Source organism: Cetorhinus maximus, unplaced genomic scaffold, assembly GCF_964194155.1.
Source record: "Cetorhinus maximus unplaced genomic scaffold, sCetMax3.hap1.1 HAP1_SCAFFOLD_1152, whole genome shotgun sequence".
In the NCBI taxonomy this organism is placed as follows: Eukaryota; Metazoa; Chordata; class Chondrichthyes; order Lamniformes; family Cetorhinidae; genus Cetorhinus; species Cetorhinus maximus.
The window spans coordinates 7,990-19,083 of record NW_027597094.1 but is presented as its reverse complement, the minus strand read 5'-3'; the positions used below and the strand labels follow the sequence as shown (position 1 = coordinate 19,083).

At 48.3% G+C, this 11,094-nt stretch overlaps 1 protein-coding gene across 2 annotated transcripts; it reads left to right on the top strand.

Moving 5' to 3' along the window:
• Positions 1-307: 307 nt before the first annotated feature.
• LOC144675779 (CD209 antigen-like protein C) lies at positions 308-8,873 on the top strand. 2 transcript variants are annotated; one of them, XM_078536372.1, is made up of 6 exons: positions 308-540; positions 1,674-1,793; positions 4,067-4,216; positions 5,152-5,294; positions 6,425-6,531; positions 8,157-8,873. In XM_078536372.1, exons 1-6 carry the CDS (start codon positions 474-476, stop codon positions 8,206-8,208), a joined length of 639 nt encoding a protein of 212 aa, XP_078392498.1. In that variant the 5' UTR covers positions 308-473; the 3' UTR covers positions 8,209-8,873. The 2 variants fall into 2 exon arrangements, with proteins under 2 accessions (XP_078392498.1, XP_078392497.1); XM_078536371.1 differs by having other exon boundaries at positions 403-540; positions 7,847-8,873.
• Positions 8,874-11,094: the final 2,221 nt, after the last annotated feature.

The window sequence follows — 11,094 nt, the reverse complement described above, 5'->3', positions numbered from 1 at the left end:
GTGTGTGGTGTTTGATTTTGTGCGTGTGAGTGTGTGTATGTGTATCTGTGTGTATGTGTGTGCTTGTACGTGTGAGTGAGTGGGTGAGTGTGAGACTGTGTGGTTGAGTGTGCTTGTGAGTGTGTGAGTGTGTGTGTGTGTGCGTATAGACCTTTTCCAGTTATAACAAGCAGTCGAGAGGCTTGTGAAATGATTTTGAATTCTGCCGATGTTCCCTGAAGCCATGTTGGCTCTCCCATTGCTTGGCAAAATTGTAAAGCGTTCGGCAGCTGCTGTACATGGTTAATTGAACCACTTTGTCACACAGATCTCAGAGGAAGTGGGATTACAAAATTGGAAGAAAATAGAAACAGTTTTGAGGAAGTTTTCGCCCTGACATCGAGTCTGAGGAAGACTGAGACACATCTGAGAGAGTGGGAGAGAGAAGCAGACAGGACAGGAACGGAGGAGAGAGACCGCCTCAGACACAAACCATGGAGCAGGACACCGACTACATGAATATGGGACACATCAAAAACAACACGACAGCGCCCAGTGAACGTAAGTTAAACTGTTCAACAGAGGGAGAGAGACAGAGAGAGTGAGAGATTGAGAGAGAGGCAGAGAAATGGAGAGTGATATTGCGAGTGCGAGAGACTGAGAGAGGTGGTGAGAGAGATTGAGGCTGAGAAAGACAGAGAGATGGTGAGAGAGATTAAGAAAGAGAGAGATGGAGAGAGAGGCTGAGGCAGAGAGAGAGAGGCTGGGGCAGAGAGAGATGGTGAGAGAGACAGGTGGTGATAGAGATTAAGAGAGATTGATAGTGAGAGAGAAAGATTGAGAGTGAGAGAGCGAGAGAGAAATAGTGAGGGAAATTGAAAGAGAGAAGCATTGGGAGAGATTTAGAGAGAGGGAAAGAGAACAGAGAGAGAGTGATAGGGAAGAGAGAGCGGGAGAAACAGAGATAAATACCGGGACAGGGTGAGCTTTACTCTGTATCTAACCCCGTGCTGTACCTGCCCTGAGAGTGTTTGATGGGGACGGTGTAGAGGTAGATTATTCTGTATCTAACCCCATGCTGTACCTGTCCTGGGAGTGTTTGATGGGGATAGTGTAGAGGGAGCTCTACTCTGTATCTAACCCCATGCTGTACCTGTCCTGGGAGTGTTTGATGGGGACGGTGTAGAGGGAGCTTTATTCTGTATCTAACCCCGTGCTGTACCTGTCCTGGGAGTGTTTGATGGGGATGGTGGAGAGGGAGCTTTACTCTGTATCATGCACATCCTGACTTCATTCAGCCTTCCCCCTCATCACTCTCACTCTCTCTCTCACTCTCTGTCTCTCACTCACCTCTCATGCGCTCTCCCTGTCTCTATCTGCCTCTCTCTTAGTTTCTCTCCCTCTCTCTCTCTGTCTCTCTCTCTCTCTATCTCCTCCTTTAAGACGCTCCTTGTACCGGTCTCTGTGTCTGAGCTTTTGGTTTCCTGTCCCTAATATCTCCCTGTGTGACTCGGTGTTCGATTCTCTTTGATAACCCTCCTGTACCGTGTGCACTGGGATGTGAAATGAGGGATATAAATGAGTAACGTGGTTGTTGTTCCTCTCGATAAGGGAGGTAGATACGTCACCATTGTCTGTTCCGTGCAGTTACATGGGCTGCTCAACATGGGCCAATCTTCACTTCTCTATTCCAGATAAAACTGGACAGGGAACAGCTGGAGGAAGAAGATCAATAACTTCAACACATCTCGGCATCGCCTGCCTCATTGTCTTAATCATCAGTTTGGCTATTGCGATAGGGCTAAGAGTCCAAGGTAGGAAGTTGAACCTCACACTCAAACTGTTACAGAGAGTGAACGGAGGCAAATCTGAGCTCCTTTATTTTCTCACCCTCTGTCCGTAAGCAGGGGTGTTTTCATGTTGGAAATAGGCTGTGGTGCGTTTACCCAAACCCTCAGTTTGTGAGGTCAGACTTTAAAGGGAGAAGCACCAACAACTCTCTAGATGTAAATCAGCAGTGTAGTTTATTCATACATTCAAACCCGGGAGATCATCACAACTTCACACACACATATGCACACAACAGGAACATAGGAAAAAGGTGGGATGGCCAGAGTTCAGAAAGTCCGAGTCCATCGAGCGTTCCTTCACAGAGGAGATACAGTTCAGGCGAGTCTGGCTCACTGAAGCAGGATTTACAGAATCTCTTTCAAGTTGATCGGGATGCAGTGAGATGAGGTTGGGCCACAAAGAGTTGGACTGCCCATGAGGTGGCTGAAGGAATTTTCCAGAGAAACATGCTCCGAGCAGGCTTAGAAATGACACAGGCTGTCGATCAGCCTGGAGTCTTGCTTTGATGATTGCTAGCAGGAGTTTGAACAGAACACTGAGTTGTGAATGTAATAATGTAATATCAAATCCTTCCAAAGGCCAGAAGCTTAGGTCATGTGATGTTGCCCATTAAGGAGCCTAACAATAAGTTTCTATGCCTCTGGTCAAAATCCATTGTCCAACATTGGAGATAGAGGATTGTGTTTAGCACATCTGCAGGTATAATGAGTGTCCAAGTCTTTCCCGTTATTATAAGGTGAGGCTGCGGAGAAAGGTTGTCCACTGGTCCCTGGTGTTGTTAATCATAAGGTTTCCTCACAGTACAAGGTGTGAGGTTCCACAAGGATGAGGGGGGACCTTTGTGCCGTGAATGCTGTTGGAAATTGGTTCACTGTAACACTCTGTTATGTCCCACAGCCCTCGCTGTAACGCTCTGATATATACCACACCCCTCACTGTAACACTCTGATATGTCCCACAGCCCTCGCTGTAATGCTCTGATATATCCCGCACCCCTCGCTGTAACACCCTGATATATCCCACACCCCTCGCTGTAACACTCTGATATAACCCGCACCCCTCGCTGTAACACTCTGATATATCCCACACCCCTCACTGTAACACTCTGATATATCCCGCACCCCTCGCTGTAACGCTCTGATATATCCCGCATCCCTCGCTGTAACACTCGAATATATCCCGCACCCCTCGCTGTAACACTCTGATATATCCTGCACCCCTCACTGTAACACTCTGATATATCCTACAGCCCTAGCTGTAACACTCGAATATATCCCGCACCCCTCGCTGTAACACTCTGATATATCCTGCATCCCTCGCTGTAATGCTCTGATATATCCCGCACCCCTCACTGTAACACTCGAATATATCCCGCACCCCTCGCTGTAACACTCTGATATATCCTGCATCCCTCGCTGTAACGCTCTGATATATCCCGCACCCCTCGCTGTAACACTCTGATATATCCTACAGCCCTAGCTGTAACGCTCTGATATATCCCGCACCCCTCGCTGTAACGCTCTGATATATCCCGCACGCCTCGCTGTAACACTCTGATATATCCCGCACCCCTCGCTGTAACGCTTTGATATATCCCGTACCTCTCGTGTAACGCTCTGATATATCCCGCACCCCTCGCTGTAACGCTCTGATATATCCCTCACCCCTCGCTGTAACGCTCTGATATATCCCGCACCCCTCGCTGTAACGCTCTGATATATCCCGCACCCCTCGCTGTAACGCTCTGATATATCCCGCACCCATTGCTGTAACACTCTGATATAACCCGCACCACTCGCTGTAACGTTCTGATATATCCTGCACCCCTCGCTGTAACGCTCTGATATATCCCGCACCCCTCGCTGTAACGCTCTGATATATCCCGCACCCCTCGCTGTAACGCTCTGATATATCCCGCATCCCTCGCTGTAACACTCGAATATATCCCGCACTCCTCGCTGTAACACTCAAATATATCCCGCACTCCTCGCTGTAACACTCTGATATATCCTGCATCCCTCGCTGTAACACTCTGATATATCCTGCACCCCTCACTGTAACACTCTGATATATCCCACACCCCTCACTGTAACACTCTGATATATCCTGCACCCCTCACTGTAACACTCTGATATATCCCGCACCCCTCGCTGTAACACTCTGATGTATCCCACACCCCTCGTTGTAGCACTCTGATATAACCCACACTATCACTCACTCTGACTCTGTCTCTCAGTTCTAAAGATGAACAAGGAGTGCGGTGGTGCTGACCCCCTTAATCGGACCTTGGCCATTGCCCATCGGAACTTGACAGAGCTGGATGGAACGTTCCAGAAATTGTTCGAGACAGCACGATCGCTCTGCCCAATGCTCCGAAGGTGTTCAGGTGAGTGGGAGCTGCCGGCCGTACTCCTGCCCCTACCCGCAACATCCCATGCTCTGCCCCTTTGGGGTCACTGCCACCTTCTGTCTCCCCACCCCCACCCCCTGTCTCCCCACCCCCACCCCCCTGTCTCCCCACCCCCAACTCCACCCCCTGTCTCCCCACCCCCATCCTCCCCATCCTTCAGTCAAGGCCTCAACCTCCAAGCGGAGGAAGGCCGCACTATCCTGGCCTCTGCCTCCTGGAGTTTGGGACAGGCGAGGGGATGAATCGATCTGGGGGGGGGATCTGTCCGACAGATTGAGGGGATTGGATAAGGTGCAGGTGGTCGATCCAAACTTGAAGCCTGAGGCCTACAGGCGAAACCACGGCGACCGCACCCGAGGCGTTGAAAGCAATAAATAGATTCGATTGGATCGATGGAGAGGAACTATTTCCTCTGGTCCGGTGGGTTGTGAGGGAGCCGGGGAGGAGGAGTCAAGAACAAGGGGGAAGAAGGTTAAAATTTGGGCCAGGACGTTCAGGGGGGACATCAGGGAACACCACTTCACACAAAGGGGAGCGGAAATCAGGAACTCTCCCCCCCAACCCCTGAAATAAACTGTGGGGGCCGGAGGTCAAAGGGAAACATCAAAACTGAGATTGAGAGATTGTTGTTGGGGATGGAGGGTCACGGAACTGAGGGAGTTAAGATACAGAGCAGATCCAATAGAATGGTGTAAAATGCTCGACAGGGGCTGAATGGCCTCCTCCTGTTCCTGTGTAACAGGATCGAGAGGGGCTGAATGGCCTCCTCCTATTCTTGTGCAACAGGATCGAGAGGGACTGAATGGCCTCCTCCAGTTCCTGTGTAATAGGATCGAGAGGGACTGAATGGCCTCCTCCTATTCCTAATGTCCCAATGTATTTCTCTGAATTAAGTCTTCATAATTTTGCAGAGTCTCTCTGTCAGAGCGGCTGGAAAGTTCATAATCATCATTGCTATAGATTCTCAACGGAGAGAGTAAACTGGGACTCGGCAAAACGACAATGTGAATCCCAAAATTCACACCTCATCTTCATAAATACAGAACAGGAACAGGTGAGAATAGCACAGGCATCTGTCAGAATGAGATAGAGAGAGAATATCCCTCTGCACCGTCCCCATCAAACACTCCCAGGACAGGTACAGCACGGGGTTAGATACAGAGTAGAGCTCCCTCTACACTGTCCCCATCAAACACCCAGAGGACAGGTACAGCATGGGGTTAGATACAGAGTAAAACTCCCTCTACACTGTCACCGTCAAACAATCCCAGGACAGGTACAGCACGGGGTTAGATACAGAGTAAAGCTCCCTCTACACTGTCCCCATCAAACACCCAGAGGACAGGTACAGCATGGGGGTTAGATACAGAGTAAAGCTCCCTCTACACTGTCCCCGTCAAACAATCCCAGTACAGGTACAGCACGGGGTTAGATACAGAGTAAAGTTCCCTCTACACCGTCCCCATCAAACACTCCCAGGACAGGTACAGCACGGGTTTAGTTACAGAGTAAAGCTCCCTCTACACTGTCCCCATCAAACACACCCAGGACAGGGTCAACACGGGTTTAGATACAGAGTAAAGCTCCCTCTACATCATGCCCATCAAACACCCCCAGGACAGATACAGCACGGAGTGAGATACAGAGTAAAGCTCCCTCTACACTGTCCCCATCAAACACTCCCAGGACAGGTACAGCAGAGGGTTAGATACAGAGTAAAGCTCCCTCTACACTGTCCCCATCAAACACTCCCAGGACAGGTACAGCAGAGGGTTAGATACAGAGTAAAGCTCCCTCTATGCCACATGAACGAGGGTTCCAGCAGTCGATGAGCTGAGCCCGGGGTGGTTCTGGGTGATGTTACGGAGTTTGGAAGAGGCCGTCTTGGTGACGATGTGGATATGAGGTTGGAATCCCATCCCCAGATTAAACACGACCCCACGGTTGTAAACAGTCTGGTTCAGACTCAGGGAGTTCCCAGGATGGAGTCGGTAACTCGGGAATGGAGTTTGGAACAGAGACGAAAAACAAAAGCTTCAGTCTTCCTGATAGTTAATTAGAGGGAATGAGGGAGAATTCCCTGAGAAAGGGTTTGGGGCATTTTGTGTATCAGTTGTGTGCGTGTGCGTGTGAGTTAAGGCAGTCATTCTAAGTGATGTCACTCCATCATTGTATCTGCTGCAGAATTTCATAATCAAATCTATCGAGAACAATCCTGGGTCTCACTGGATCGGACTAACAGATCGAGAGAGTGAAGGAAACTGGAAATGGGTGGATGGGAGCCCAGTGAGGTGAGTACCAGCGTCGCATGGAGAGAGAAAGCAGGACAGGGGGATTAGATTGCGGATTTGTACAGAGTGATGGGGATAGAATCGGGCACTGGGTTTAGTTTGGGATTGATACAGGGCTATGGGGAGAGAGTGGGGCATTGGGATTAGTTTGGGATTGATACAGGGCTATAGGAAGAGTGCGGGACAGTGGGATTAGTTCGGGATTGATACAGGGCTATAGGGAGAGAGCGGGACAGTGGGATTAGTTTGGGATTTGTACAGGTCTATGGGGAGAGAGCGAGGCAGTGGGATTAGTTAGGGATTGATTCAGGGCTATGGGGAGAGAGTGGGGAAGTGGGATTAGTTAGGGATTGATATGGGGCAATGGGGAGAGAATGGGGCAGTGAGATTACGTTGAGATTGATTCAGGGCGATGGGGAGAGAGTTGGACAGTGGGATTAGTTTGGGATTGATACAGGCACATGGGGAGAGAGCAGCGCAATGGGATTAGTTTGGGATTTGTACAGGGTTATGGGGAGAGAGCGGGGCAGTGGGATTAGTTTGGGATTGATACAGGGCTATGGGGAGAGAGTGGGGCAGTGGGATTAGTTTGGGATTGATACAGGGCTATGGGGAGAGAGTGGGGCAGTGGGAGTAGTTTGGGATTGATACAGGGCAATGGGGAGAGAATGAGGCAGTAAGATTACTTTGGGATTGATTCAGGGCTATGGGGAGAGAGTGGGGCCGTGGGATTAGTTTCGGATTGATATTGGGTTAAGGGGAGAGAGCGAGATAGTGGGACTAGTTTGGGGTTTGTACAGGTCTATGGGGAGAGAACGAGGCAGTGAGATTACTTTGGGATTGATTCAGAGCTATGGGGAGAGAGTGGGGCAGTGGGATTAGTTTGGGATTGATACAGGGACATGGGGAGTGGCGCAGTGTGATTAGTTTGGGATTTGTACAGGGTTATGGGGAGAGAGCGGGGCAGTGGGATTAGTTTGGGATTGATTCAGGGCTATGGGGAGAGAGTGGGACAGTGGGATTAGTTAGGGATTGATACAGGGCAATGGGGAGAGAACAGGGCAGTGAGATTACTTTGGGATTGATTCAGGGCTATGGGGAGAGAGCAGGGCAGTGGGAATAGTTTGGGGATTTGTACAGGGCGATGGGGAGAGAATCGGGCAGTGGCATTGGCTTTGGATTGATAGATGGACATGGGGATAGAGTGGGGCAGTGGGATTAGTTTTGGATTTGTTCCGGGCTGTAGGAATCTTGTTGATTCTGTGCAGGAATGTGTCGGATTTTTATCGGTATTTTTTATTTCTCCATTTCCCAGTTTTACTCGGTGGGGTCAGGGGGAACCGAATAATATGCATCATAATGAAAACTGCGCCATTACCAGAGGAGCCGACTGGAATGATTACAGTTGTGCTGATCAGTTCCCTTTCATCTGTGCGAAAAGGGCACTGCCCTGCATCGAGGCAGCTGATATTGAGAAATATTGTTCCTGAAGAGAGACTGGGGCACAGAACGAGAGTGTCAGGATTGTCCAAAGATCCCCAGCCCCTCCTCCCTTCCCCACAATCCCCGACTGCACGAGGCCACGTCCATAAGGTGAAAATTCATCTGTTCCCCTTCTCCCTCAGGTGGAGCCTCCTGCAGTGCCACCAGTGTTGGGAGGCAGGAATGACGGCGTGACAGTTGACATTGGAAAACCCCATTATCAATCCAGGCTGGAATCCGATGAAATGTAACAGGACAGAAGTCATGCATTTCTCTAGCACCTTTCACTAACTCAGGAGATGCCCTATGTTCTTTTGCAGCTAATGAAGCAACTCCTTACAGTGTTTTCATAGTTGTCATGTCCAAAACAAGGCATTGAATTTGCGTGCAGTAAGCTCCCACTGGACTCAGGATTGAACTCGTTCACATCGGAAATAACCTTTGGACTTTTTCTTCTCAGACTCTGGAAATCATGTGAACTCATTTTCATCTCCGTGGTTCTCGTACTGTTACTATCCATAGTTGTAAAAGTTTCCTTTTTCCGTCCTCCATTACTCTGTGTGTGTGTGTGTAGTGTGTGTGTGTGTGTATGTCTGTGCATGTACATCTGTGTTTCTTTGTCTCTGTGTGTGCGCATTTGTGCTTGTGGGCATGTGTGTGTGCAAGTGTGTGTGCATGTGTTTGTGTGTGAGAGTGTGTGGGCATGCATGTGTGTGTGTGTGTGTGTATGCGTGTGAGTTTGTGAGTGTTTGTGTGTGTGAGAGAGAGTGTGTTAGAGTGTGTGTGTGGTCCAGAGTGTGACATTATGAACACTCCTTCCCCGGGTTTTAAATGTAAATAAACTAACCCGAGTTGATCACAATGTGAGTTTGCTGTGAGTGATTAGTAAAGTGGATCAGACACACTGAGGGTTTGGGAAAACACACCACAACGTTCTTCACAAAGAATTCAATACACCTTCTGTATACGGACAGTTGTTGAGAGACAGAAGTACAGTGTGCCTGTCCCTCTCCTGTCCGGAACAGTTTGTTCTGAGGAACCTACCAACACAGACATGTGAACAAGATCTCCAACTTTGTAATACTGCTCTCAAAGTCTCAATTGCTTCATACACTAACATACGCACTTTTGCTGTAACCATTTCTCTCCCGACGCTCTGTTATGATGCAGCAGATGATGTGTGCCAGGCGGATCAAATCCACGAGGGAATCCTGATCATGTGGTCACAACTGTTTTGCAATTTATATTTTAATTCGAGATGTCTGCCCTGAATTCAGTAATAATAAGTCCACCAAGACTCTAGAGATTCTTTACAAACCTAAATTAAACATTCATTAACAAATCAAAAGATTGCAAGCACATACACAGGTCGACAAATTACTACTGTAATAACTCCAAAAAGCCCCTAATTAATCGAGCTTCCAGCTACACCCTCTTTAAGGCAACAGGAAAAAGCAATTTGATTTTAAACAGATCCATGCAATTCATCACATTACGCTGGATAGTAGAATCCAAAGTCGCTTTTCCCAGCTTCAGTTTCTGTAGACAGCTTATTGCACAAATACTGGAGGCTTTTCACACTTCTGGGAGATCTTGCAATGCCTTTCTCTATGACACACAGCTTCTTCTCCTTTATACACGTTTCTCCCTTTCAATGTAAATCCCATTGTTCCCATAAGTTTTGGAACTTTACCTTTCTCATAATAGAAATCTCTTTATGGTGCTGATACTATCAGTCACCATTGGGAAAAATAAACACACTGCTGGGCCTCGCTTCTCTGGCGAGGCGTAAACATCCCACCGTCTCTTTGAAATTCAAACCACTCTGATTGATCTAAAAATGCAAATTCTCCTCACCGCACATTCTAAAACTTTTCAGCCATGTTTACCTATCGAGCATTTCGAACCGAGCTTCTTTTCATGGATCTCATCCTCCAGACCAGCTGACTCCAAGCCGATTAAACACAGAAAAACGATCCAAACCCCACTATTCACCTACTTTTACAATAAATCACACTAATATTATGAGGATTATTGTACTTCCATTACAGCTCTTTGCCAGTGTCCCTGAGTTTTTATTTATTAGTTCATGGGCTGTGGACACCCCTGGCTTGGCCAGCATTTATTGCCCATCCCTAATCGCACTTGCTCAGAGGGCATTTAAGGGTCAACCCCATTGCTGCGGGTCTGGAGTCATGTGTAGGCCAGACCAGGTAAGGGCGGCAGATTTCCTTCCCTCAAGGGCATTAGTGAACCAGATGGGTTTCTTAGGACAATCGCCAATAGTTTCATAATCACTTAATCTCCAGATTTTTATTGAATTCAAATGCCACCCTCTGCCGGGTTGAGATTCGAAACCAGGTTTCCCAGGGCGTCAACCTGGGTCACTGGATTACCAATCCGGTGAAAATACCACTACGCCATCACATCACCTTCTCATCCCACACGCTCCGAAGGTCGATGTTCTTCAGTCTTCCCTCTGAGGTGACTCTTCCCTTGCAGAGCCTTCATTGTTTTTGTCACGTGAGGGTGCTCGGGGTTGAAAGGATTATCACGTGGGACGGGAGGGACAGTATCGCCCACCCCATGATGAAGTAAGAGTCACATGACAAAGACCCGGCACATGGCGGATAATGTGGGAAAGTGTGGAATTGTCCATTTTGGCAGGAAGAATAAAAGAGAAGCACATTATCTAAATGGTGAGAGATTGAAGAGCTCTGAGATGCAGAGGGATCCGGGAGTCCTAGTCCATGAATCGCAAAAGGTTAGTCTGCAAGTACAGCAGGTAATTAGGAAAGCTCATAGAACATTATCGTTTATTGTGAGGAGGAATTGAATACAAAAGTAGGGAGGTTATGCTTCAGTTGTACAGGGCGCTGGTGAGACCACATCTGGAGTACCGTGTATGGTATTGGTCTGCTTATTTAAGGGTGGATGTAAATGCATTGGGAGCAGTTCCGAGAATGTTTACTGGGCTAATACCAGGATTGGGCAGGTTGTCTTAGGAGGAAAGGTTGGACAGGTTAGGCTCGTATCTGCTGGAGTTTAGAAGGGTGAGCGGTGACTTGATTGACATAAATA

What these genes read in the sequence shown, in the direction of transcription:
- LOC144675779 (XM_078536371.1), top strand. Translation starts at nt 474, where the DNA reads ATGGAGCAGGACACCGACTACATGAATATGGGACACATCAAAAACAAC. An exon ending in GATAGGGCTAAGAGTCCAAG is followed by an intron (nt 1,794 to 4,066) that starts GTAGGAAGTTGA and finishes TCTGTCTCTCAG; the next exon opens with TTCTAAAGATGAACAAGGAG. An exon ending in TAAATACAGAACAGGAACAG is followed by an intron (nt 5,295 to 6,424) that starts GTGAGAATAGCA and finishes TATCTGCTGCAG; the next exon opens with AATTTCATAATCAAATCTAT.